Below are 26,775 nucleotides of genomic sequence, written 5' to 3' on the forward strand. Positions count from 1 at the left end.
ACATCCAGTCAGGAGACAACTTTCAAGCAGACGTACAAATCACTAGCACAGCGTACCAACGACCCCATGGGCCGTGGCATAAGCAAGGAAAATGGCCCCTTTTGCTGCTGCTCAGGAAGTAAAATATAGCAATTATCAGGGTTCAATGGGCCCCTGAGGGTTTTGGGTCTCAGTACCACTGTACTTGCTGAACCAATGGTAACTATGCCCCTAGTATGGACAGAGAAGGCTGCTTCACCAATTGCAAACTGAGGACTAGTTAAACTAGTTTTCTCTGCTAGTCACATGACAAGCACTGGAATGTAATTAAAGAAATGATCAAGAAGCCAGTCTCCTACCAAGGTCTCTGCAAAAGGGCATTAGATTGAGTTAACATGGGTAGGCACTGCCATCCTATTCCAGGCGTCCATCCATAGGTGCTTGCATTTCATGTCTGCCTCAACACCATATAAACAGACATAACCAAATGCCAAGTACATTCGAACACTCGATGTTTTAAAAGATTCGTGCAGGCAGATCCACTCATTAGATCACAAGTATCAGCTTCATACTCTGTTTTCATGATTGTTGATAAGTAATTGTAATCATTTTAATGAATCCTTAACATTACGTCTAACACCTCGTACCCTGCTCTCCTCTTCCCCCCAATACGACCGTCCCTCCCAAGTTACACCTCCAAAAGTCACCATGCTTCCCCTCAGCCACAAGTAAACACCGCCCCTGCACTCCTGACTCACTCTTCCCTCAATATACAGCGCCGATCTGTACCACTTCCTACCCCTGGCGTACGGAGACCACCTCTCCGACCCGCGCCCTCTCAGAGATGAATCGTGAGAGAGAGGCTCTCTCTCACGATTCATCATGCCCTCCCTTCCCATGACCACCAGAATACCTCCAGCTCGCCACCTCACATGGCTTACCTCCACCCATACCCAAAGCACACACCATCTACAATAACATCCTCACCCAACCTTCCCCACGCCCCCGGCTCCTCACCCCCACGGGCTGGGCTACATTCCTACGCCTGATCTGCCCTCCTCCCCAGGGCTCCCCACACCCTCGTCCAATGGCTCACCTTCCCTCGGGTTCACTCTGCAGTGGCACACGCTGACCTCCTCACTCCCCCTCCCCATGCCCTGACCCTCGGGCTGCTCACCTCGCAGCTGGCACCAAAGGTTGCACACTGGCATGCTATCCTCTGCAAGGCGGCCTTTCTTGCCCAGGGTCTCTAGGCGCGCCGGTGCATGGCCTCGGCCGGTCTCGGTGCTGCTCGCTGCACGCCGGGCATGGGTGCTGCCACCCCTCCTGCCGCCAGTGATGCGTGGTGCTTCTGTAACCCCTTCGCTGCGGGACTCGCGGGCACTGCGCATGCGCGCGCATGCGAGCCTCCGGAGGTGCCAGACCTGGACTATTAAAACAAGCTCGATTCTCCTGGAAAAAAAGTTCTAAACAAGCACAAGACCTACCAGAAGAGCCCGAAACAAGGCCGACCCCACACAAAGACGAGACTGGGTTAGAAAGGAAAAGAGTATAAGAACAACCATTCAGCGTGCATCACATTGGATTTAGCACGCCTCAGTCGTTCATGCGCCAAATCCCTGCCAGGGGCCACCACGAATATGTATTGTATCCGATTCCTCATGGTGGCCCCTGGGGGGTTTGGTGGCCCTGTGCAGGTGCACAGCTTGCACATGCCTAAGGCCGCCCCTGATCTGAGGGAGAGGAAAGGGAAACACAAGAAACTGAAATCGAAATCAGCCCGCAGGGTGGCTCTTAAATGCTTTATGCCTGGAAACAATACTGAGACTCTTCTGTGAGCAGTAGTGGGGGAACTTTAAATGACACTTGATAAAGGAAGATCAGCTGCTTTGATCCTGTTGGATCTCAGTGCAGCAACATACGTATGGTATCCCATGCAACATTATTAGAGAGACTGCCCAATTTAGAAGTGGCCCACCTGGTCTGGAAGTGGTTGGCCACCTTTCTGGGTGACCTGAGCTTTCAGGTGCTGGATAAATCACAGTCCCTGACTCTTTCATGTGAAGTGCCTCAAAGGTCTTCTTTGAGCCTTACGTGGTTTAACACGTACGTGTGCCCACTAGCAGATATTTTAGAATTATTTGGCCTTTTGTTGGTTTTGTATGTGGATGATACCCAGATTGTCATTTCACTGGCCCCAGCATCATATTTCAAGCCGAAGTTATGAAAACCTAGTACTAAAACAGTAGCTAAATTGATGGTGTTTTGCTGTCTAAAACTTAAATGGGAGAAAACAGTGATGATGATAATTGGAAATAATATAAACTATTGGTCCCCTGATTGTTGGGCAGAATTCCTCAGTCCCCTAACCCAGTAAGAATCTATGTTTGCGGTTAGCTCGCAAATTGGCATTTAGAGACACGAGTAAAAAAGCTGGCGGCTGGTTGTTTTGGCAAGTTGAGGTCGGTCAGAAAGGTCTTGGAATTTTCCCACAGCCTGTGTATAGAATTGTTGTTCAAGTTTTAGTATCCTCTCGCTTGCACTACGAAAATGCGCTCTATTTGAGATCCTTACAGTCTGTCCTGAATAGACTACAGGTAGTGCAAAACTCTGCAGCTTGTCTTCTGCTAAGGATTCCCAAACATCAATCAGTCTTAACCTCCATATCTAAGTTTCTTTGGCGTTCCATAAAAAAGTATTTAATTTAAAGCCTTATGCATTGTGCCATAATGAAGGACCAAGCTTGTTGCACTATATGCTACAACCTTACAGATCAGGAAGATCTTTGAGACCTGCTTCCTTTTATCGGACAGTGATTCCTAGAGTTTGTAAAGGTCGGTGTGGCAGTTGCTCTTTTTCTTTTTGGTTTCCAAACTATAGAACAAGCTGCCTCCTGCTCTGAGGATGGGTACAGATAATTTAACATCCATGAAAGGTCTCTAGATGTGGCTTTATGTTTAACCTGTTGACTGTTTCTTCTCTAGTTCTGAGTTTTTTTAGTCCCTGTGTGGTTAGCCGTGCACTTTGTAAGTTCTGCTAGAATGGAATAAAATATGCAGCTCTGCCTGCCACTTCCTGAGTGGGAGGGATCCAGTGTGAATCTGCATGACTCCACCTACTAGCATGTCAGAACACTGTTGAAATATTCTTCAGATTCAGTCTAGCACTTGAGCGATATTCTAAAGGGGAGGAATCAGCAGTTTAAATGGAGTTTTCACCGAAAGCGCTTTACCATAACCATAGATTCCTCGCTGCCCTACTGCTCTGTGGAGTGGACTCCTGAACATCATAACAAGGTTACAAGGTAGATTTTGGCACACCTTTTGGTAATTTGTTTGAAGTATTCCACCTCTGTGGGCATGGAAGGAGAAATAAAGGAAACCGATGTCAGAGTGAGGAGGTGGCGCTTATTTGCGGCTTGGCTCCTTCAAGATCGGCACAGAGTTGTTGCAGAACTATGTAATGTCAACTATCTGCGTACAAAAGAATTGTTGGAAATTTCCCCAGGTCCAGCTCAGCACATGTGGATAGTCTTAATTTGAGGAATCAGTAGTTAGGTAATGTGTCTACCAGAAAGAGCATTACCGAAAGTAAGTAACTTGTTTATTTTGGAGCGTGCTTTTAAACTGATTTTACGCCTGTGGTGTGGATGCAACACACTGGTACCACACTGAATTCTGAAATACAATACATACCTCTACATCACAAAGCAAGCTCTTCGTGTCGTGGACTGCTTCCAAGGATCCTGCTAAGCTGGTGTGTGCACACACTATTGAAGTACTATCCCTATGAAGATAACTTCGCCTTTAAGTATGTTAATTCACGTCTTAAGAAAGGCTTTCTCTTGTGCTGCTACATTGCAACACATCCTTTTTACATTAAGGGTATCTGTTTGCATCAAATTTAGTCCCACATGGAATTCAAAAATTATCTTTCAGTATGCAAATAATGCTGACACATATGAACTGGTGAGAGATACATTTTTTTGAATCAGCCAAAAGATAATGTACTTTTGCAAGTCTTTCTTATGTTCCTTTTTGTTTCAACTTTTCAGGCAACAAGAGAGAATTAATTCACAGCGGGAAGAAATTGAGCGACAGCGAAAATTACTGGCAAAAAGGAAACCACCTGCCATGGGCCAAACCCCACCTGCAAACAATGAGCAAAAGCAGCGAAAGAGCAAAACCAATGGTGCAGAAAATGAAACGTAAGTGCAATGGGAAAACCTAATAGTGCAAGGATTCTTTAGATAGCAATACCTTTCCAGTATAGGTTTGTATGAATTTCACCCAACTTTTGGGTGAGGAGCCTGAACCTTTAGATCAAGATAGTGGTATTCTCTTACGTTTTCTATAGACATGCCATTTAAGATATTAGTGAACGTGGTTATGTCACATATGCTACAAAAGGTCCCTCCCAGGCAATAATCTCCAGTTCTTTTATATTGAGGACATCTGGATACAATAGGTGCTGTTCAGCAAGGATTTTGCAAGAATAACTTAGTAAATCGTAATTTTAGTTCTTGTGAAACTGTGGTGTAGTGCAAAAGTTGTTTCCATAAAAAAGAAAAAGTAGCTCTTACCCCCTCGCCGAGGGTGTACATTGAGAAGGGCTTTAAGCTGCAAAAAGTATTGTTTCAGTTAAGAAACTTGTTTTTCCCAGGCCTAACAGAGCTCTCTAGCTGCTTTTGTTGCCCCAGTTACCAGCAACAACAAAGGAAGAGTGTATTGGGTGGGTCATGCAGTGCTGGCAGTGAAGTCTTCTCTGGCAAATGTGAATGTTTGGCAGCGTAACCACCAACCTACCAGTTAGAACAAGTTTATCAGAAAGGGCTTCTTGGAATGGAATTGATACATGATAAATTTCGGTCACACTATAACCATAACCTAACTTGAGATTAGGGAACAGTACCTACCATCACTTGTGCACTTTGAGTACAAATTCCTCTGTGATAGCCTAAGGCTGAAAACAACCACAGGTCACCCCAGGTGTTTGTTTTTTTAGTTGTTGAGTTCACTGAGTGAAAAACAGAGCTATTCATACAAAAAAGCACAGGCGGATGGGACAAGGTTTCCAAGCTATGCTAAGGACTTGTGATGGATAGTTATAAATGCAGGTTATCCAGTATTGGGGTATCTGTCATAGATTCACATGCCTGAATCATTCCCCGTCGTCGAGAAGAGCGTCCCACGGTAACATAATCAAGCAGTGTTTAAATAATGTCATAGGCTATAATGGCCCTGAGCCATGCATAACATAGCCTATCTAGGTCCTTTTTAAAAAAGGACTAAATGTTGAATACAACCAATCAGCTGCTAGTACCCTCTAGAACCTTCCCAGCAGAGGCAGTTTACCTCAGATTTTCACAGCACGTCATGTGTGAAGGGAGTCTCCCTGAGTTCTACTCAGTTTCTTTCTTGAATTTTCCTCAAGTTTGATCTTTTCAACATGTTGGATGAGAAAGGCCTCTTCCGCCCCTGTAAGACCCGTGGCAGGATGAGAGTCCATGTGGATGATCCTCATTAAGACTGTATTTACTTCCTCCATCCCTCTCATGAGGTAAGAAAATGCAAGATCTGTCGGACCTTTTCTTCTAAAATTCTAAGGGACAGAGAGGGGAGGCTGCTTTTGTGGCTTCAGTTCACCAAACAAAAGAAGCGTTCTGAAGAAGATAGTAATAGGTCATCCAGACGGCACAAAAGATCCAGGTCGCAGGATGATACCCCGGGTGAGGTCATGAAACACCTCACCCCTCCCAGGAGAGCAAAGGACATAGAAAGGAGAAACACCTTAAAGTCCGAGCCTACAACATCCGTCCCCACCTCTCATGTGGGAAAGGAGAAGGAGCGTCCTAGAGCCTCATCTACAGATTCTACAAGAAGAAAAGACAAAAAAACACATTGTCGACATTTCCTACACAACCAACGACCAGTACCACAGTCATGTCGTCGGCTTCGTCGAATGTAGGGACGATGACTACGATGGCCATTTCTAGACCTATTTCGTCAACAAGAGTATCCTCGTGGACGTAGTTTCTGTTGATGAAAACTGTGTTGATGAAGAAGGCGCCGTCGACGAGCGCCCCGTCAGCGACCCTCTTGTCGACGAGCCAACAGACACCATCAACGATGACAGGCGAGGATAACACCAGTGACGACAGCACCGTCGATGACGAATATTCCCTCTTCAGGGTTATTGGTACCTTCAACGCCACCGTCGACGACTGTCAGTGTTACCAGGGTACCGAAGACCTTTTTTCATCTGGATGTTTCATCTTACGCAACGATCTCCCCATTGCCTCCCTCACACTTATTAGACTTCCAACAGTCAGAAGATGAGGAGGAAGATGATGGGATGTATGGGGTGGCACATAGCCCGTCCGAGTTGCATGTGAAATGGCAGGACGAGGAGGACAATTATGAGGATGAGCAACAGCAGCAATATTACCAGCCATATCTTGTTCCTCTGCGCCATGTTCAGCCTTATAGCTATCCCCCTGAACCTTGTCCTAGGGAAATGGCGCATTTACCACTGTCTAAAATCCACGTTCTTCAAGCCATGTTGGCGGACTATAGGCAGAGATTTGAGCCACTGTCACATCAACCACAGCTCCCAGCAACGCCTGCGGTACCACGCCCTCCAACACAGGCACCTACTGAGAACAACCCCTCTTCTTCACAGGACGAGAGAGGAGGAGAGATCCCGGAACCACATCCACTGGCGGATCCCTGGGACGACTATATCATCCCTACACTCTCTCCTCCTGCGCATCATACAGTGGACTCCCCTCCAGAAGACATCGGAGGGTTCCCCAACTTGATGGAGAGAGCATCCAACAGGTTTCATCTTCCCATGGCTGTTCAGCATACATATTGCTTTCTGTATGATTTTAAGGAGGAAGCCAGGAAATCTATTCGTACAATCCCTATAATAGATTATATCTGGCAGGAGAGTGTAAATATAATGAAAACACTGGCCACAAAAACACCAGTGCTCCCCCGAATAGACAAGGAAGTACAGGGCCCCTGAAGATGCATCTTCTTGCCTGAAGGGTCACACTAAGCTGGATTCCGTCATTTCGCAGGCGGCGCAGAGATGATCAAAAAATCCGGCTACCTCAATCTGGACTCCTTTGACAAGGAGGGACGCATATTGGATGTAATGGTTATTCGTTTTTCAACCATGGCTGCTGTTACCATTTGAGCAGCTAACGCTTTGGCTGTTATCGGCCATTACGACCGACAGATGTGGTCGCATATGGCAGCCTTTTTTGGACCGCATCCCTGAAGACAGGAGACAAGAGGAAGATCTTTGTAGAGGGTGAAAGAGCAGCCTCGGAGACCATTTACTGTGCTATGGACATAGCGAACACAGGTTTCCGACAGCTGGCTAACGCAGCGGTGTTGAGACGCCAGGAGTGGTCAAAGGCCACCATTTTCAGACCGGAAGTTAAAACAAAAATCTTGGACAAGACATTCGATCGAGATTCGTTATTCGGCAAGCATATTGATGATGCGCTGCTCTCCATAAAGACGGACACTGACATAGCAAAGTCGTTAACCACCCTCCAATAGAGGAAAATGCCCTTCAGGGGAGCAAAAGGACATGGGTTTCCTTCATACAGAGGAGGATTTCAGAGGCAACAGCAATACCCGAATTATCAGGCTCAATATAGACAGACCTATTAACCCTCCACATACGCCAATCTGCGGCAGTTGGTTTTTCACGTCAAGGCGCCCGCAAGAGAACACCGTCTCAAGGGTGGGACAGCGGAAGGAAGCAATGAGCAACGCCGGATACCACCTTCCCCCTCCTCCATCTTTCCCATTGGTGCGAAGATTTGCAATTTTTACCAGCAATGGAAAAGTATAACATCAGGCCAATGGGTGTTGGATCTAATTGCCTTTGGTCATACTCTGGAGTTCACAAGCAAACCTCCAACTTCTTCACCCAAGAGAGCCCTTCGCCTCCGTCTTCTCTTATTGCACAAGTAAGTAAAGACCATGCTCTCAAAAGGTGAAATCCAGGAAGTTCCACCTCTGAAAGTGGGTCAGGGTTTCTATTCCCGTTTTTCCTTAATAATGAAGAAATCTGTAAGTTGAGACCAATACTGGATCTCAGGAGCCTCAACAAGTACCTGAAAAAACAAACGTTTGTAAGAAAGTGGCTCTTTATATACTGCACCAATGTAAGGTTCAGTGTGTACAGAGTCCAACAGTCCCCAGAGGTTTGGCAGAGGTTAAAGTTAGATATAACCTTACTCTCTAAAGTGGTAGCTCGGTCGAGCAGTAAGGCAGTATCAGAGGACAGTGTAAAGCATTTGTTGTACACACTCAGTCAGCAAATGGTCTCACACACTCAAGAACTGAACTCTAGGGCAATTTGTTTGTATGTAAAAATAGATTGTTTTATTTTAGAACCACAAGTAGGTATACAAATTCTTTCTCAGAATGAGATGCTTTAGTTTGATACTTTCAATAAGCAATAGACTTTTCAATGCAATAGATAGTTGTTGCAATATGCAACACAATCCTAACACAATCATAACATTGAGCTCAATGGGAATTTTAAGTAAATGGGGGAGGGGGTCTCCCAGGTTCAGGTAGGTACATTAGTTACACCCTCAGCGACACAGGGGCAGCCGGGTGCATAGAGAGTAGGCCCAATGTTAGCCTATGGCGGGTAGGGGGCCTTTGGTTGGTGACTGCTAGCAGGCAGGCCACGCGGCTGTGGGAGCGGAGCTCCTGGTCACTTACACAGGGCAAGTGGGGAAGTAGATTAGGACAGATGCTGCACTTCCAGGGGCACTCGGACGGCCTGGTGCCGGGTGCTTTTAGGCCTTCGGGCGTCCATTGGATTTCAATGGGAAAGCTGCGAGACGAACAAAGGCTGCAAGCTCTGGGACGGAGATTCTTCCGGTGCGACCACCACTTTGAGAGGTAAGTTGGGAAGCTGTAGGTTAGGTAGGCACCCAGGAGTTGGGCAAAGGGGGCCGCAGGGCGATGGGTGCAGGGGTGTCTTTTGGCTTCAGGAAATCTTACCCTCTGCTGGTCGCGGTTGGGGGGGTCCCTGGAGTTGAGGCTGCAGGCGTTGTCATAAGCGTCGATGAGGGTCCTTGGATGCTGGATTCTTAGTCACAGTCGCCGGGGGGACGTCCTCGTGGTCTTTGTTCAATCGGGCACAGGCCGGGCTCAGCGTGGGGCAGAGTTTGCTGGATTCGCGGTTCCTGGCTGGCACCAGGGGTTGTTGCTGTTTGAGCAGAACCACTGCTCGTGGGAGTCCCAGTCTTTAGTTGAGCAAGGCAGTCAGGTCCTCCGGGGTTTTTGAGGTTGCTGACCACTGGAGACGCTGGGGTTTAGCAGGAGCAGGTTCGAGGGTCGACAGGCCGGTAGGGCTTGGGCCAAGTCAGTTGGTGTCGTCCTCTTGTTAGCAAATGCATGGCAGGTCTTCTTTCTTCTTGTTCTTCTTTGTAGTTTCGGCATCGGGATCTGAGGAAGGAAGGTTCAGGGTGCCCCTAAATATTAAAGTTAGGGGCGTTACAGGTAGGGAAAGGTCAGGGACCAATGGGGCCCTTTGCTGGGGTGAGTACACCCCCTATCCTGCCACTCTCCAGTGGGAGGGGGGCAGGAGCCTAGTCCTGATTGGGTAGGGCTCCCCATCCTCAAGATGGCGAGAGCCGGAGTTGTGCTTGACCTCGCCTCTCCCACCTGAGGGGTGGGGTTAGAAGAGGCTGGCACACCCCCTTTCCCCACTTCGGTCTTCCCGCCAGTCTTCCCGCCAGAGTGGGGGTCAGAACCGGTGGGGACCAAATGCTGAGTACAGCAAGTAGTCTGGAGAGGCTCACAAAGGCGGCATGCCTTTGAAGTTTCCCCTGCCCATCCTGGGGGAGGAGACCTAGCACCTCGCCCCAGGATGTGCATTGTTGAAGGCCCACGAGAGCGGGTAGCTCTCTACCCAGGGGTCCAGTAACATGTCGGCACGGTGGCAGCCTCTCAGCCAGGACGTGGGTTGTGGGTTAGTTTCAGGGACCAACTCTAAGTCGCCCTCTGTCGTGCATTTTACATTAAATCCCACACTGGCATCAGTGTGGATTTAATGTGCTGAGAAGTTGGATACCAAACTTCTCAGTCTTCAGTGTAGCCATCATGGTGCTGTGGAGTTCGTGATGACGACTTCCCAGCATCATATACTCTTAATGGCAGCACTGCACTTACAGTGCCCAGGAATGGACCTGGGCACTGTAGGGGTACAGGGCTCAAGCACATGTACCCACACCACTGGCATAGGGCACCCAGCTAGAGGGATGACTGAGGTATGCCAGGGCAGTGTGTTGTGGGCATGGCACACATCCCTGTGTGCCATGTCGACTCTTTGTTTTTGTTCTGTACCAAGACACTCAGCCTGCAAAGGCAGTGTGTGTGTGTCAGGGTACAGAGCCTCTAATGGTGGCACAATAAGTAGTGCAGCCCTTAGGGGCCTTCTCTGGTCACAGTGCCCTGGGTACCTAGGATACCATTTACCAGGGGCTGACATGTGGCCAGGGATGCCAATTGGGTTTTGGTTTCAATACAGTTTTAGGGAAGGAACACAAGCCCTGAGCACCTGATTGGCAGGAGCCCAGGGCACACTCAAAGTACATCAGCAATTCAGCAAAAAGTGGGGGCATACCATGCAAGAAAGATGGCACTTTCTCACAACGTTCAGGATGGTAACTTTAGCCGAGATCTTGCGTTGACTCAACAAAGGAGACTTTGACCTTACTCGATCTAGAAGATGCATACTTCCCCATCCATCTTATTTGCCAAAAAGTCCTCAGGTTTACAGTAGCTTCTATCCACTACCAATTCAAGGTTCTTCCTTTCGGCCTCAAGTCCGCACCCAGAATATTTACAAAGTGTCTCGCATCAGTGGCCGCGGCGCTACGTTCGAGGTCACCAAGTATTCCCCTACTTGGACGATTGGCTTCTGAAGGCACCAACATCATATAAACTGGCCGAATAACTGGTGCATGTCTTCAGCTATTACACAGACTAGGACTGACAGTGAACATCAAAAAGTCTTCTTTTCTTCCCAGTCAAATAGCTCCATTCCTGGGAGTCAGGTTGGACACGATCCAATGCGAGGCCTTTCTATCGGACGAGCGACAGGCACGTCTGCAGCAGCTTAATATGACTATCTAAAAAAAAAATCCATTTCAGTGAGAGGGTACAAGTCGCTCCTAGGGATGTATTTATCAGAAATCAACCTACTACCTTTAGCCAGGCTCAAAATGAGACCTCTGCGAGAAAAGCTTCAGAATCAGTGGCTACAAACTTTGCTATTCTTTGAAGACACCATTCTTAAAACCCCGACAATGAAAGCGGCAGTGCGATGGTGGTATTACAGTCCACATCTTTCCAAGGGTCTCCCTTTCGTACAAGAAATATCAGACTACATACTGACAACGGATGCCTCCATGGAAGGCTGGGGAGGTTATTTACAGGATCTCCAAATCCAGAGCAAATGGTCCAATTCTAAAAGCAATGTCATTTCAGCAGCCTGGAGCTGAAGGCTATATTCCTCTCCTTACAGGCCTTTCTACCAAGAAAAGCATTCGCCTCCGTACTGGTCCGTACGAACAATACAACCAGTACGTTCTACATAATCAAACAGAGAGGAACCAAATCTTTCACGATTTCTCTGGAAGTGCAAAAACTATGGCGTTGGGCAACACAGCATGGGTCTTCTCTCAAGGCCGAGCATGTACCAGGCCCTCACAACACGCTAGCAGACTCTCTCAGCAGAGCTACAGACAATTGTCATGAATGGCAACTCAACCCATTCCAATTTTTGCACTATGGGGAAAGCCAGCGCTGGACTTGGTTGCAACAGACATCAACACCAAATGCTGTCCTGTGCCAGCAGGTTCTTCCTCCTGGGGTCTCAGAGCAATGCCCTTTTGATGCAATCGTCGGGGATATATGCCTACGCCTTTCCCCCCATCCCATTGATTCCCAAAGTGCTGACCAAAATGTAGCTGGAGAGATGTTGCCTAATTCAAATTGCACCCAGGTGGCCCAGGCAACAATGGTTCCCAGGATTTCTTCATCTTTCAAAAGCCAGACCCATACGTCTGCTGATGTCCCCTTCATTTCTGACCAGGGACAACGGACAGGTGTGCCATCCGATTCCAGAGTCTCTACACTTGCATGCCTGACTCCTGAGTTCCTGGAATTTAGGAGCACGAATATTCGACAGGAATGTAGAGACATCCTCTCGAAACCTAGAGCGGAAAGTACCAATAAAACGTACAAGATAAAATGGAAAAGGTTCTGTTTTTGGTGCCAACGGAATGGCCTGCATCCATTTGAAGTATCCCTACATCAGATTTTACCATATCTCCTTTCCTTGGCAAAACCGGTTTAGCTTTCGCCTCAGTTAAGGTGCATCTGGCTTCCATCTCTCACTGTAGAAGAGCTTCCAGCGCCACTTCTCTTTGCGCTGCAATTTTTAGTCCGTTAATTAAAACTGTCCATCAACATTTTCACAACTCGGTTGCTGGGATGATTACACGTTGCTGACTAAGCACATGTGGCTCTCACCAGGTTTTTACATTTTTTCAATTTCATCGTTATATTTGGGTGCAACCTGGCTGCAGGGCAGTCTTTATAAACTAATTTCATGTGTGTAAGGCAGCAACATCTAATCATCCCAGCAACGGAGTTGTGAAAATGTTGGACAGTTTTAATCGGACTTAAAATATCAGCGCTGTATACAAACATGTAATCGCATTAATTGACTCGCATGTTTCTAAATTTTAAATGGTGCATGTAGTAAATATATCTGAAACTGACGTATAATTGACAGCTAAGGGTGGGCACGGTACAAAAGATCGTGGCGCAGGCAGGTAGAGAAGCTAGAGATTATGTAAGTGTCTCTCTTAGTGTCTTATGGGAACTGTAGTCATGCAGGTGATCGTGGCGGCCTGCATGACTGGATTGGTTGAAGTTGAGGGGTGGGGTCAGCCGTTCGTTGATGAAATAGATCAACAACACAAGCGCATTCAATACCATGTGCGAGGGAAGTAGAGACACCATGAAGGAGAACATGAGGTAGTTTGATGAAGGTAAGGATGACTTTTTTATGGGGGAGGTAGACGAGGTTAAGTTACCATGGAATAATGGAGAAGGGGAGAATTGAGCAAAGTGCAACAAGGAAGGGCGAATGTTGTTGTTGGAGGCTTTTTAGGGCACAATGTGTTTGGCGTATAGTGCGCTTGTAGAGGGAAAACGTTCTGTTTCAGCAAAGCATGGCATGGATTGTTTAGCTTTAATGTGTGATTACAATACAGTGATTTGTAAACATATACTAAAGTCAATATTTTACAGTTTTAGAGTCAATATTTTGACGTTTTAGTGAACCTCTGAAGAAGGGCTAAGGACAGCCCGAAATGCATTGGGACTAGGATATCCACTATCAAGGATGATTTTTGTATACATCATGTTTCTGAAAAATTCCTGGATAGGCATATCTGATTCAGAATTTCTTTTAGTATACATATATTGCCTCACATGTGACAGGAGAAAAAAAATTGGTGAAGACTATTGATTTATCGGAACAAATGAAATAAACATAAGGAAACATGGATAAATTGAGGAGTACGATGTGTATTTCATTCGCGCAGTATTTTGTGCCTCCGGATGGAGTGAAATGTAGCTCCAGTTTTTGTGTTTCTTAGATTCACATGCACCCATCCTCCTCCCCGTTGAGGCTATTTCCTTGTTATTTACCAAGATACTCACTTTGCACTTGTGCTGGGAAAATCTGCGGGAAACTGCCTCTGCTGGGAAGGTTTTAGAGGGTGTTAGCAGCTGATTGCCTGCATTCAATATTTAGTCCTTTTTTAAACAGGACCTAGATGGGCTATGTTATGCATGGCTCAAGGCCATTTTAGTCTATGGCATTGTTTAAACACTGCTTGATTATGTTACTGTAGGACTTCCATCTCAATGACGGGGAATGATTCAGGCATGTGAATCTATGAAAGGTACCAATACTCGATTACCGTAGTTACCCCTCCAGGATTGTTAAGGCCTGCCATAGGAGTGGCTGATAGGTACACATGTGTCTATATGTAAGTTAGGTATAGTAATACTACACCTAAACAAGGAGTGATTACACAACCTTGCCCCAGCTGAGTGATCAGCCAGTTGTGTCATAATGGAAGGCCAGGCCAGGGGTGGCATAATACATGCTGCAGCCCCTGGTAGGCCTAGGGTACACCTATGCCCTGGGTACCTAAGGTACACTGTACTGGGACCAATAAGGTGATCCTATCCAAATGGGTTATGCACCTAAAGTACATAGTATCAATTTAGAGAGAGAACAGCAGGGCTGTGGGTCTGATTAGCAGGCCCACAGCCACATCTAAGTCGAAAACCAGTAAAGCAAAAGCAAAAAGTGGGGGTGAACATAGAAAGCAGACCCTACTCTCCTACAACCGGTAAGTAACTCATTGTTCGAGGCATATGAGCTGCTGCAGTCACATTATTGCATTAGATCGCCGCCTAGTGTTGGGTCCGGATGTTGCACGTTGTTGTCTTGGAAGAGTCTTCGAGATCTCACGAGATAGGTGACTCCTCCCCTGGACTACAGTGCGCATGGACAGCTCCTCCATCGTCAGATTGTTTTTTTCCGCCATCGGGTTCGGATGTACTTATGCGACGCCAACTTCGACTCCGAAGTTTTCAACTTTCTTCACTGCAAATCAAAGTATCTCGACGGGATTGCTCTCCGGTCGATACCCTATAACTTTACAAGACTTTATTTCTCATATTTCCATCGACGCAGGCCTCCGGGCCTATCGACGCCACTCGGGCCTCGGGCCCATGGAAAGGACCCCCTTCAAAAAATGCCCCCAGTGTGGTGCTAAATACCCACACACGGATCATCACCCGGTCTGCAACAGATGCCTATCTCCGGAGCATAAAGAAGAAGACTGCTCCGCCTGCGCACTCTTCCGTTCCAAAAAGACAATCAGGAACCGAAGGGCCCATCGACAAGCGATGCAGCGGCACCGGAACCGGACGATATCTTCGACCCCTCGGATGCCGAGGACTCGGACGATCTACAGCTCGTCACAGTCGAAGAATCGGACTCAGAGGACCCAATCCCAGTGGGGCAGCACGTGAGTACCGATGCCCCTGTCCCAATCACCCCACATCGCCAGAAGGCCTTCGTCACGATCGAAACATCCCTTCGGAAGCCCCACCCTCGGGCCCGACTCCGAAGATAATAGAAAAGCCTTCCGGTAGCTCGGGACCGAGCAAACCGTATCTCCCTACACCCAAAGTGCCTTCGGCGCCGAGAAAAACACATCCGGCTCCGGCGCCGAAAGACTCGACCGTTCCCAAAAACGTCGAGCCGAAGCTTCTCGAGTCGAAAAAGGTCGATCCCAAGAAAAATATCGACCCGAAAAAGTTAATCGACCCGAAAAAGACTAACGACTCCAAAAAGGTCACCGAGCCTAAAAAACAGATCGAACCCAAGAAAACGGTCGATCCGAAAAAGGACGTCGAAGTCAAGAAAGCTCCCGAACCGAACAAAAACAAGGTTCCAGAGCCAAATAAGTCGAAGCCGAAGCCTACAAGTCCTTCGACTCCCAGTAAAAAACACCAAAAATCTTTGGTGCCGAAACCACCAAATACAGAGGAGGAGCTGTTTTTTCCGGATCCTGTCGATCCAAAACAGAAAAGAATCATCATAGACCCTAACACAGGTCATGTGGTGCTCCACAAGAGGAAAATTCATCCTGCCTTACCCTCTCCTATTCCTCTAAAAAGGAAGGACATTGCTACTTCTCCTATTAGGCCTGTCACCCCTCCTCCTCTCTCTCCTATTCTGCCTTATGTGCCATACACCTCCCCCCATGCCTCCACAGCCTGTTGGGGACCCAGATGAGGACATAGATAATGATCCACAAGACCCTTATGACGATCCTGATGACCCAAATCCCAACCTGGACACATGGGGAAACCCATATTCACCAGACAATAACACACCTCTTCTAGACCCCACACCATACCCTTCAAAACCATCCCCTCCTGACGACACCATTGCATTTCATCAGTTAGTGGACAGGGCTGCTAGTTTCCACGGGGTAGATATGCATGCTGACCCTCTGGAAGAGGATTTCTTGCTGGACACCTTCCCAACCACAGAAAGAAGTGTCCGCACTTTACCCATGCTCAAAGGGGTTTTAAAACATGCACCAGAAATATTCAAAGACCCCATTAGGGCTAGGATACTCAACCCTAGACTGGAAAAGAAATAGAGAGCAGCACCCTCCGACCCTACATACATAAAGGGTCAACTACAGCTGGACTCTTTAGTAGTTGCCAATGCACGAAATAGGGCAAACTCTCAAACCACTGGCGATGCTGCACCACCAGATAAAGAGTCCAAACTACTGGAGGCATCAGGGAAAAGGGTGGCTTCACAAGCAGCCAACACCTGGAGAATAGCTAACACACAAGCATTGTTAGCTAGATATGACAGGGCACACTATGACAAACTAGAGGAGCTGCTACAACATCTCCCTGACCCATATAAACAACAGGCAACTGATCTTATCCAAGAAGGAAAGTTCATCATTAATGCCTCGATAAAGTGTGCTCTAGATGCAGCTGACACAGCCTCTAGAACAGTCAATACAATCGTAATGTTAAGAAGACACGCATGGCTTTGCATATCAGGTTTCAAACCTGAGGTGCAAACCACTATTCTCAATCAACCCCTTAACCAAGATTTCCTGTTCGGGCCTGAAACAGATGTCCTACTAGACAAAATGAAAAAGGACACTGACACCGCTAAATCTATGGGTGCACTGCAGTCTTACCAATCCAAACGTTCCTTTCGTAGATCTTCCTATAGAGGTACAGGGAGAGGGAATAACACACAAACCTCTCAACCTTTCCAAACTACCTCTCAAAACACATTTCAAAAAGGCAGAGGAGGATATAGAGGAAACAATACTAAAGGCAGAGGTAGAGGTAACAACAACAACCGTACCTCCACCACTCCCAAACAGTGATCTCCTACACCTGCCTCCAGACCACTTAACACCAGTCGGAGGCAGATTATCACAGTTCCTACCTGTCTGGGAATCCATCACAACAGACAGGTGGGTGAAGCAAATTATCCATTCTGGTTACTGTCTGGAACTTACATCTACCCCACCCAACATACCACCCAAACACAGACCAATGTTAGAGGAACATACCATACTATTGCAACAAGAGGTCTTAGCAATGCTACAAAAACACGCTATAGAACCAGTTCTCCTGCAGCAACAAGGAAAGGGAGTTTACTCCCTCTATTTCCTAATCCCCAAAAAAGGCGGCTCCCTCAGGCCCATTCTCGACCTTCGTCCCCTCAATCACTATATACACTCCGATCATTTTCACATGATCACACTCCAACAAGAACTACCACTACTACAGCAAGGCGATTTTCTCGCCACGCTAGATCTCAAAGACGCATACTTTCACATACCCATTCATCCCGCACACAGGAAATACCTCAGATTCGTAGTGCAGGGACAGCACTACCAATTCAAAGTCCTACTCTTCGGGGTAACAACAGTGTAGGAGAGTAGGGTCTGCAATCCTATGATCACCCAGATTTTTTGCTTTTGCTTCATTGGTTTACGACTTTCCCTGGCTGTGGGCCTGCCAATCAGACCCACAGCCTAGCTGTTCTCTCTCCAGATTAACACACATGTACATTAGGTGCATCCACTAATTGGAACTGGGCCGCCTTATCAGTCCCTGTATCAGCATACCACAGGTATCCAGGGCATCGGCGTACCCGGGGCCTACCAGAGGCCGCAGCATGTATTATGCCACCCCTGGATGGCCACCCAAATCTGACACAACTGGCTGCACGACAGCTGGGGCAAGGTGGTGTAATCACCCGTTGCTGTAGGTGTAGTATTCCTATACCTAACCCTAAAATGGACGCATGGATTCCTATCAGTCACTCCTATGGCAGGCCTTATCAATCCTGAAGGCAGAGTGCTGGGAATCATGTGAGATGGTGCTCTGGCGCGAGCTGAGCCCGTCGACGGCTTGCGGAACCAAGTCCTAATAGCTGTTCCATGGTGACGCGTGCCATCTACCTTAAAATGCATTATAATCCTCGCGGTTAGTTGCTAACTATGGCATCGCATCACCCACACATGTCGAGTAAGGTGTCATACGAATTGGAATACGAACCCCTCGCCAATTCTGGCGACGGGGTTAGCATTCCACCCTTCTAGAGGGACACGACATGGAAGTAACCTTGAACCCCGGTTAAAGTTGACTCAAGCCTCAGCATCACAAAATGGTTGCTGCCACCAGACACAAGTCTGACCTCCTGCTGCTGGGAGACCTTCCAGCGAGGGGAGCTTGGACAAAGGGTTTCCTGTCGAGGGCGGTGTTAGCACCATCCCAGACAGGGTTTGTGTATCCCAGGTAGGCAGGGCTGAAAGGAAGGTGATTGCAAATGGCACCCCGGTGCTCACTGTGCATAGCCCGGCTCAAACCAGTTTCGGGGGCACCCCAGCCCCTGAGCTGGGGCGAAGCCGGACAAAGGATAGGGGTGTAACCACCCCCCTCCTGGTCCCACCCATAGTTAGGACCTAGTCACGGGCCAGCCCCTTTTCCTAGTATAAAGGTAGGAGCGAGTCCCCTTCCCAAATTGGATAATTCTGAATCTTGAACTACTTTCCACGAAAGGAACTCTTGACTTTTTCTGAAGACTCTCCCTTGTGGCTAAGGAGTAGCCACCCTGCACCAGCAGGCACCACCTAAGCGCTTGCGGTTTGCTGTACGTCTCTCCTACGGATCAAGACTGCCCAGCTCGACGAGACCCGGATTCCCCGCCATCTCTGACCTCTACCTACATCGTCAGCCCAGCTGAGATTCGTAGGTGTGACGAGACCTGCGGGACCGGCCATCTTCAGAACCTGCACGACGCTTATCTAGCACAACCACCGAGGGACCCTCGAGTGAGTGCACCTAGGGTTTGAGAAGCCCTAACCCTGAGTAGTTCCAGCACCGAAGCCTGCCTCCCCAGCATCCACGAGATCTGCGTGGGGGCCCTTCTGCTCCTTGCTGCTCACCGCGTTGTCCGGCCACTCGCCATCGGCTAGTGGCCCTCTTCACGGCGCACCACAACAGTTTTTCATCACTGGTCTGGTTGCTCCAGACTGGTCCTTGCTCCCCTTCAACAGAGGAGTACCTCGGACCCTCCTGGTCCACTCCAGACGCCATCTTGACTCCCCCGCGTGGGCTTGACTCTGCTAAGACCTGCTGCCCCACTCCTGGGCCCAGCATCATCGACAGCAGACACCTTCGTGGGACAGCTCTCCCTCCATCCTGGTCGCCGCTGCGCCTCCTGGTCCGAGGAACAGCCGAGTCCGACGTCACCCACTCACCTGGTCGAGGTGACTTCATCCGGTACCTTCCTGGTGCCCACACGATCGCTGGCTAGCGGTTGAGAACTGAGTCCCCTCTGCTTTCAGGTTTCCTTCATCACCGATCCAGGCTTGGATCTCGCTGAATATCGACACTGGTCGCCTGCCAGCAACTTCTTCTTTCAGGCTCCCGAGACTCTGGGCTAGGTAACTCGAGCATTTCGGTGCTCCATCGTAGGTTCACTCTACAAGTGTCCAGCTCCTTTCCCGTTTAGTCCAACTGATCGGATTCCTCCGGAATCAGTAACTTTAGACTCTCTAACCTCTCCCATTCCACTTGCAGTGTAAATGGTTTCGTGCCCTTCGGGCATTTGTGTAAATTGTGCAACTAGGAGTATTTTCCCAAGAGTTTTGTATTGTGCTTAGCTCCCTGACTCATAAAGAGCCAGGGTAGTCTTGTTATAAATAAATATCCTTTATTTTCATAACAACTTGTGTGGTGTCCTTTCACTTGGTGTTCAAGGGGTATATGTGATGGTAAACAGCTGGCTTAACACGCCCTCTAGAGTTTAGCCTGAAGACTGCTCTTGTCCACGGTATTAGGATAGCTGGTCTACAAGGTTGACTTACAACCAATCATCATCAAGGGTCGTTTGAAATGATACACAGTGATCACTAGAATAGTGAGCACTACATATCAGGCCAACTTCTCACATTGGTGAGCAGCGGTTGGGATTTGAGCTTGCTGTTGTTTTACCACACACGTATCCTAAGAATATCAAGTTGAAAGATCACATAAGTACCCAGGTACATATAACTTAACTTAGAATACTCAGAGTTCTACTGAACCAGCTGTTATAGTGAAACAGGGACTAGCACACCCTGACTATAACTCTTAGCAAGGGATCAGTAGGGAAACACATAGTGTAGGTAGGTGCATCACTTACACCTCACTAGAAAGCATGTTGGTCCGCGGAGAGTCTGCAGATACTCCCTTAGTGGTCATTGACCCTCCACAGGTCATGTCACGATATGCAGCTCTTAGCTTCACGGAGATGAGACAACTGTGTGCCTCCAGGAAGTTAAAACAGGGTTCTAACCCTACCGTCCCATTCCTGATAGGTCTCTTAGAGACTTATGATGCTAGAAGGGCTCTTAACGTAGGCCCCTCTAACCCAGATGGGAGCATGCCCCCCTTAGAGGGAACCCTTGGTGACCCAGACCTCGGCCTCCATACAGAGGAGGAAGAGGAGGAATTATCAGGAGACGAGGCAGACAAAGGTCCAGTAGTAGTCGGCAGGCTCACGAGCACCAACTTAAGCAGGCACGAGAATGGAACTGGGGGAGCCCCGGGCCCACGCTCAAGCAGGCTTAACCTTGGGAACGGACGAGCTAGGTCTCTCTCCAGAGGCTCTAACAGATCTGTTCGTACACATGTCTCTCAGGCATCTTCTCAGAGAGAAATGACGTCCCCTCAGAGAAGGGAGCACGAAGCGAAGATGAGGGAAGTCAATCTGAGGATCGAGCGGGAAGAACTTGCCCTCGCCAAAGAAAGACTTGCCTTGGCCCGAGAGCAGAAATTGAGTGGGTTAGACCCCACTGGTGGCAGCATTCTCATTAGAGAGGAAGACAGGGGTATAGACACTAGACACCTGAGTAAAATAGTGCCCCCCTTTAAACAAGGGGACGACATTCAGAAGTGGATAACTGCTTTGGAGAGGGCCTGCACTGTCCAGTGCGTCCCCCCAAGTCAGTGGGCAGCTATACTTTGGCTCTCCTTTGAAGGTAAAGGACGGGACAAGCTCCTCACTACAAGAGCTGAGGATGCTAACAACTACCAAGTCCTGAAAAATACACTGATTGATGGGTTCGGCTTAACCACTGAGCAGTACAGGTTGCTGTTCAGAGACACCCAGAAAATTCAGTCTCAGGATTGGACTGACTTTGTCGATTGTGCCACTAAGGCTTTGGAAGGCTGGTTGCTGGGTAGCAAGGTTACTGATTACACAGGATTGTACAATCTTATCATGAGAGAACAGATTTTAAACAACTGTCAGAACCAATTGTTGCATCAGCACCTTGTCGACTCGGAGCTGACCTCTCCCCAAGAATTGGGAAAGAAGGCAGACAGATGGGTCAGAACAAGGGTCAAGCAGAACCAGACTCAGAACCAGGGTGGTCAGAAGAAAGCAGACCAAAAGGGTAATAACAAGAACGAACAAAATGACCAGAAGTCTTCGACAGGTCTCCAACAAACCAAAGAGGGTGGGGGTCAGGCTTCACAGAAGAAGAAGACTCAAGAAGGCCAGTCAAAAAGGTGGTGCCAATACTGTAAAAGTAAGACTCACTGGTTTAGTGAGTGCACCAAGAAAGGAGGGCAAACTCCTGCCACTGCAGCCCCTAAGGCACCTGCACCCCCTAGTACAGTCAGCAGTGGTAGTGAGCCTCCCAAGGCATTAGTTGGGTTAACCTTGGGAACTGAGGGGTGTGACGACTTAGTTGGCACGCTCACTCAGGCCGTCCTTGTCTGTACAGGGGATATGGATATGTCCCCTGATGCCAGTCCCAATACTTTGGGCAAATACAGGCAGACGCCTTTGATCAATGGAAAAGTGGCTCAGGCCTACAGGGACACTTGTGCCAGTGTCACCATGGTGACACCTAACTTTGTGGACCCTGGACAGATCATGCTAGGTACCGATTACCTAGTGACCAATGCCAGCAATGTCACTACCAATCACAGTATGGCAGTTGTTGATTTCTCCTGGGGAGGGGTAAGTGGCCCAAAGAAAGTTGTGGTTAGTTCAGACCTCCCCGTAGAATGTCTGTTGGGCAATGATTTGGAAACGTCACAATGGTCAGAAGTGGAGCAGAGGACTCACATGGAAATGTTAGGCTTGCCAGCACATGTCCTTGCTGTGACCAGGTCACAGGCCAAAAGATGCCCCACTGAACAGGTGCTGGATCCTGGAAGAACGGACCAGACACCATCCAAGAAAAGGAGCAGTAAGGGTAAGGCCTCGCCTTCCCCCTTGCCCCAGGTCGTGGATCAAGTCTCTGAGGAGGCTGACCTTAAAGAACTGAGGGAAACTGAGCCAAAAGAGCTTGAGCCTGGTCAGGTTGAGTTTCTAGGCTCAGGGGGACCCTCTAGGGAAGACCTGGGGAAGGCACAGTTAGACTGCCCCTCACTTGAACCCCTCAGACAGCAAGCTGCTGCTGAGGCTGCGGGGAACGCCACAGGTACCCACAAAGTGTACTGGGACGATGGACTCCTGTACTCCGAGGCAAGAGACCCCAAGCCTGGCGCGACCAGGAGGCTGGTCGTCCCCTTGTCTCTGAGAGGTTTCCTTCTTACCTTGGCCCACGAGATTCCCCTTGCAGGTCACTTAGGCCAGAATAAGACTTGGGACAGAATTGTTCCACACTTTCACTGGCCCCACATGTCCGAAGATACAAAGGAGTTTTGTCGCTCCTGTGTCACTTGCCAAGCCAGTGGTAAGTCAGGTGGCACGACAAAGGCCCCCCTCATACCACTGCCGGTGGTGGGGGGTACCCTTTGAACGAGTGGGGATCGACATTGTCGGACCAATGGAACCCCAGACAGCATCAGGGCACAAGTTTATACTGGTGGTGGTGGACCACGCCACCAGGTATCCTGAAGCTATTCCCCTTAGGACCACTACAGCACCTGTTGTGGCACGAGCCCTAGTTGGAGTGTTCTCCAGAGTGGGCTTCCCTAAGGAGGTTGTCTCTGACAGAGGTGCAAACTTCATGTCGGGATATCTGACTGCCATGTGGAAAGAGTGTGGTGTCAACTATAAGTTCACCACACCCTATCACCCACAATGCAATGGGCTTGTTGAGAGATTCAACAGGACCCTGAAAGGGATGATTCATGGACTACCGGAAAAGCTTCGGCGGAGATGGGATGTCCTGATACCCTGCCTCTTGTTCGCCTACAGAGAGGTCCCGCAGAAGGGGGTTGGCTACAGCCCTTTTGAACTTCTGTTCGGACATCCTGTAAGGGGACCCCTTTGTTTGGTAAAGGAAGGATGGGAGAGACCTCTCAAAAAGCCGGCATCAAACATTGTGGACTATGTGCTCGGTCTCCGCTCGCGGATGGCTGAGTACATGGAAAAGGCATCTAAAAACCTTGAGGCGAGCCAAGAATTACAAAAAGCTTGGCACGACCAAAAGGCTGTCCTGACTGTGTATCATTTTTATCGGAGAAACCGAGAGAGACCCCTTGTCTTTTACAGGGAATGGGGTACAGCTAACACCTAAAAAGAGCACAATCCCTATACTCTGACACAATGGTATCAAACTTTAGACTTTAACACTCATCAACGTAAAAAGACATTAAATTTTCATAGCATTTATTAAAAAAGTATACATGAAATTCATAAAATCAATACTAACATTACATATGCTTAAACACACAAGACATAACAAGTACACATTATTATCTGATCCACAAAACTGTTATGAGCCCGCATAACAGAAACAGATTATGAAGACAATAAACTTTGTCATTGATTACGCATCCTATCGAATCATGTAACTGCTATGGTTGGTGATACATATGTACTCTTATATCTACTCGCAGTCAACCACAGTTCTTCTTTGGATTGCGTTATTATAGATGCGTCGACGCGTTTCGATGGTTCTTCTTGTTAATCCATCTTTATCAAGACTTGTAATAGGCTTTGGGTCTTCCTCAATTTTACGGGGACTGACTGCCTGCGTATTATTAAAATTCGTCCTGGTGTTTATTTTCGAAGCCGTAGGTACATGGCATATCCCATTCACTACTTCTCGCCTATGGTTTGTAAAGAGAGAGAGATAATAATATATGTATGCTCCTATGATTCCTATTATTCTAACGAGTAACTAACTCTTGCCGATATTTGTAAATGTTCGGGCAGCTAATCCTATAAGTGAGCGTAATCATCTCACCTCTTAATGGAGTCGTCAATTTCAACCAGGGTGACGGAGGTCCCAGTTACTCCTCCTGTATTTACGTCACCTATTACGTGAGGTCAAAAATAAAAAAATTAACTACAAGCACTCGTACTAGCGCTACTAGAATAGTTCCTTTTAATTAAAAGGCGATCTCTGTGTCTCCATATTGAGTGACAAACATATTCCGATATTAATAAATGTTCGGACCAACTAATACTATAAGTGAGCATAATCCTCTCACCTCTTAATGAAGACGTCAATTTCAACCGAGGTGACGGAGGTCCAAGTTACTCCTCTTATATTCTCGTCACCTATACCGTATGGTCAAAAAGAATTTAATAGATATAAGTGCTCGTATTGACGCTACTGTAAAAGTTACTCCTAATTCACAGGTGATCACTAAATCACCATGTCAGTCAAACGCAAAGTAAAAGCTTGCTCTGCAATCTCACCTCGGGGAATCAGACCGTCGGCTTCGTACGCGGGAGTGTAACTCAATTCTCTTCCCTCATTCTATCTGAATGGACTCTATTTATTTGTGCGTTGAGACCCTGCTCCTGATTGGTTAGGATAGTCACATGGTCCGTATGACATGTGTCGTAAGTTTTTTGACGGAGTTTTTTTCTCAGCAACACGAGGAAAACTTTATCCATCATTGAGTGCCGAGTCTACCTCTTTTATCCATTTATTGCTCAATTTGCTTCTAAACGGCTGTCATGAGTGTTGGACTGTTTGAGTTATATCTTTATATAACAAAACAAGAACAGCATAACCTAGCCATTTAGCACAACCTTGACATGCAGTAAGGCGACTTAGTGTTTTCTTGTCTTACATACTTAAGCATCTATAGTTTATTGCTAATATCACCAGATAACATAACCGCCATATCGTCATATTCTATACCAACATTTTATGTACATTTTGCTCTTCGTGTGTTTACAAACCCCTATCGAGTATAAATATTAAATATTCACCGATTAACGTAATCACTTGAATATGGAAGCATTTATATCTAGCCATTTAGCACAACTATAGACGCATAAGTTTGTAAGACAAGAAAACACTTAGTCGCCTTACTGCATGTCAATGTTGTGCTAAATGGCTAGATATAAATGCTTCCATATTCAAGTGATTACGTTAATCGGTGAATATTTAATATTTATACTCGATAGGGGTTTGTAAACACACGAAGAGCAAAATGTACATAAAATGTTGGTATAGAATATGACGATATGGCGGTTATGTTATCTGGTGATATTAGCAATAAACTATAGATGCTTAAGTATGTAAGACAAGAAAACACTAAGTCGCCTTACTGCATGTCAAGGTTGTGCTAAATGGCTAGGTTATGCTGTTCTTGTTTTGTTATATAAAGATATAACTCAAACAGTCCAACACTCACGACAGCCGTTTAGAAGCAAATTGAGCAATAAATGGATAAAAGAGGTAGACTCGGCACTCAATGATGGATAAAGTTTTCCTCGTGTTGCTGAGAAAAAAACTCCGTCAAAAAACTTACGACACATGTCATACGGACCATGTGACTATCCTAACCAATCAGGAGCAGGGTCTCAACGCACAAATAAATAGAGTCCATTCAGATAGAATGAGGGAAGAGAATTGAGTTACACTCCCGCGTACGAAGCCGACGGTCTGATTCCCCGAGGTGAGATTGCAGAGCAAGCTTTTACTTTGCGTTTGACTGACATGGTGATTTAGTGATCACCTGTGAATTAGGAGTAACTTTTACAGTAGCGTCAATACGAGCACTTATATCTATTGAATTCTTTTTGACCATACGGTATAGGTGACGAGAATATAAGAGGAGTAACTTGGACCTCCGTCACCTCGGTTGAAATTGACGTCTTCATTAAGAGGTGAGAGGATTATGCTCACTTATAGTATTAGTTGGTCCGAACATTTATTAATATCGGAATATGTTTGTCACTCAATATGGTGACACAGAGATCGCCTTTTAATTAAAAGGAACTATTCTAGTAGCGCTAGTACGAGTGCTTGTAGTTAATTTTTTTATTTTTGACCTCACGTAATAGGTGACGTAAATACAGGAGGAGTAACTGGGACCTCCGTCACCCTGGTTGAAATTGACGACTCCATTAAGAGGTGAGATGATTACGCTCACTTATAGGATTAGCTGCCCGAACATTTACAAATATCGGCAAGAGTTAGTTACTCGTTAGAATAATAGGAATCATAGGAGCATACATATATTATTATCTCTCTCTCTTTACAAACCATAGGCGAGAAGTAGTGAATGGGATATGCCATGTACCTACGGCTTCGAAAATAAACACCAGGACGAATTTTAATAATACGCAGGCAGTCAGTCCCCGTAAAATTGAGGAAGACCCAAAGCCTATTACAAGTCTTGATAA

The 26,775-nt window shown here is 47.2% G+C and overlaps 1 protein-coding gene across 1 annotated transcript in view; it reads left to right on the plus strand.

The window, feature by feature from the left end:
• The window catches only part of LOC146870353 (serine/threonine-protein kinase tousled-like 2), a 608,416-nt gene that overhangs the window by 13,067 nt on the left and 568,574 nt on the right, over positions 1-26,775 (plus strand). Inside the window, exon 2 of the mRNA XM_085642876.1 lies at positions 4,034-4,186. Coding sequence (XP_085499002.1) covers positions 4,034-4,186 — 153 coding nt within the window. The remainder of the gene's footprint in view (positions 1-4,033; positions 4,187-26,775) is intronic.

Source organism: Triturus cristatus, chromosome 1_1 (assembly GCF_964204655.1).
Source record: "Triturus cristatus chromosome 1_1, aTriCri1.1, whole genome shotgun sequence".
Taxonomy (NCBI): domain Eukaryota; kingdom Metazoa; phylum Chordata; class Amphibia; order Caudata; family Salamandridae; genus Triturus; species Triturus cristatus.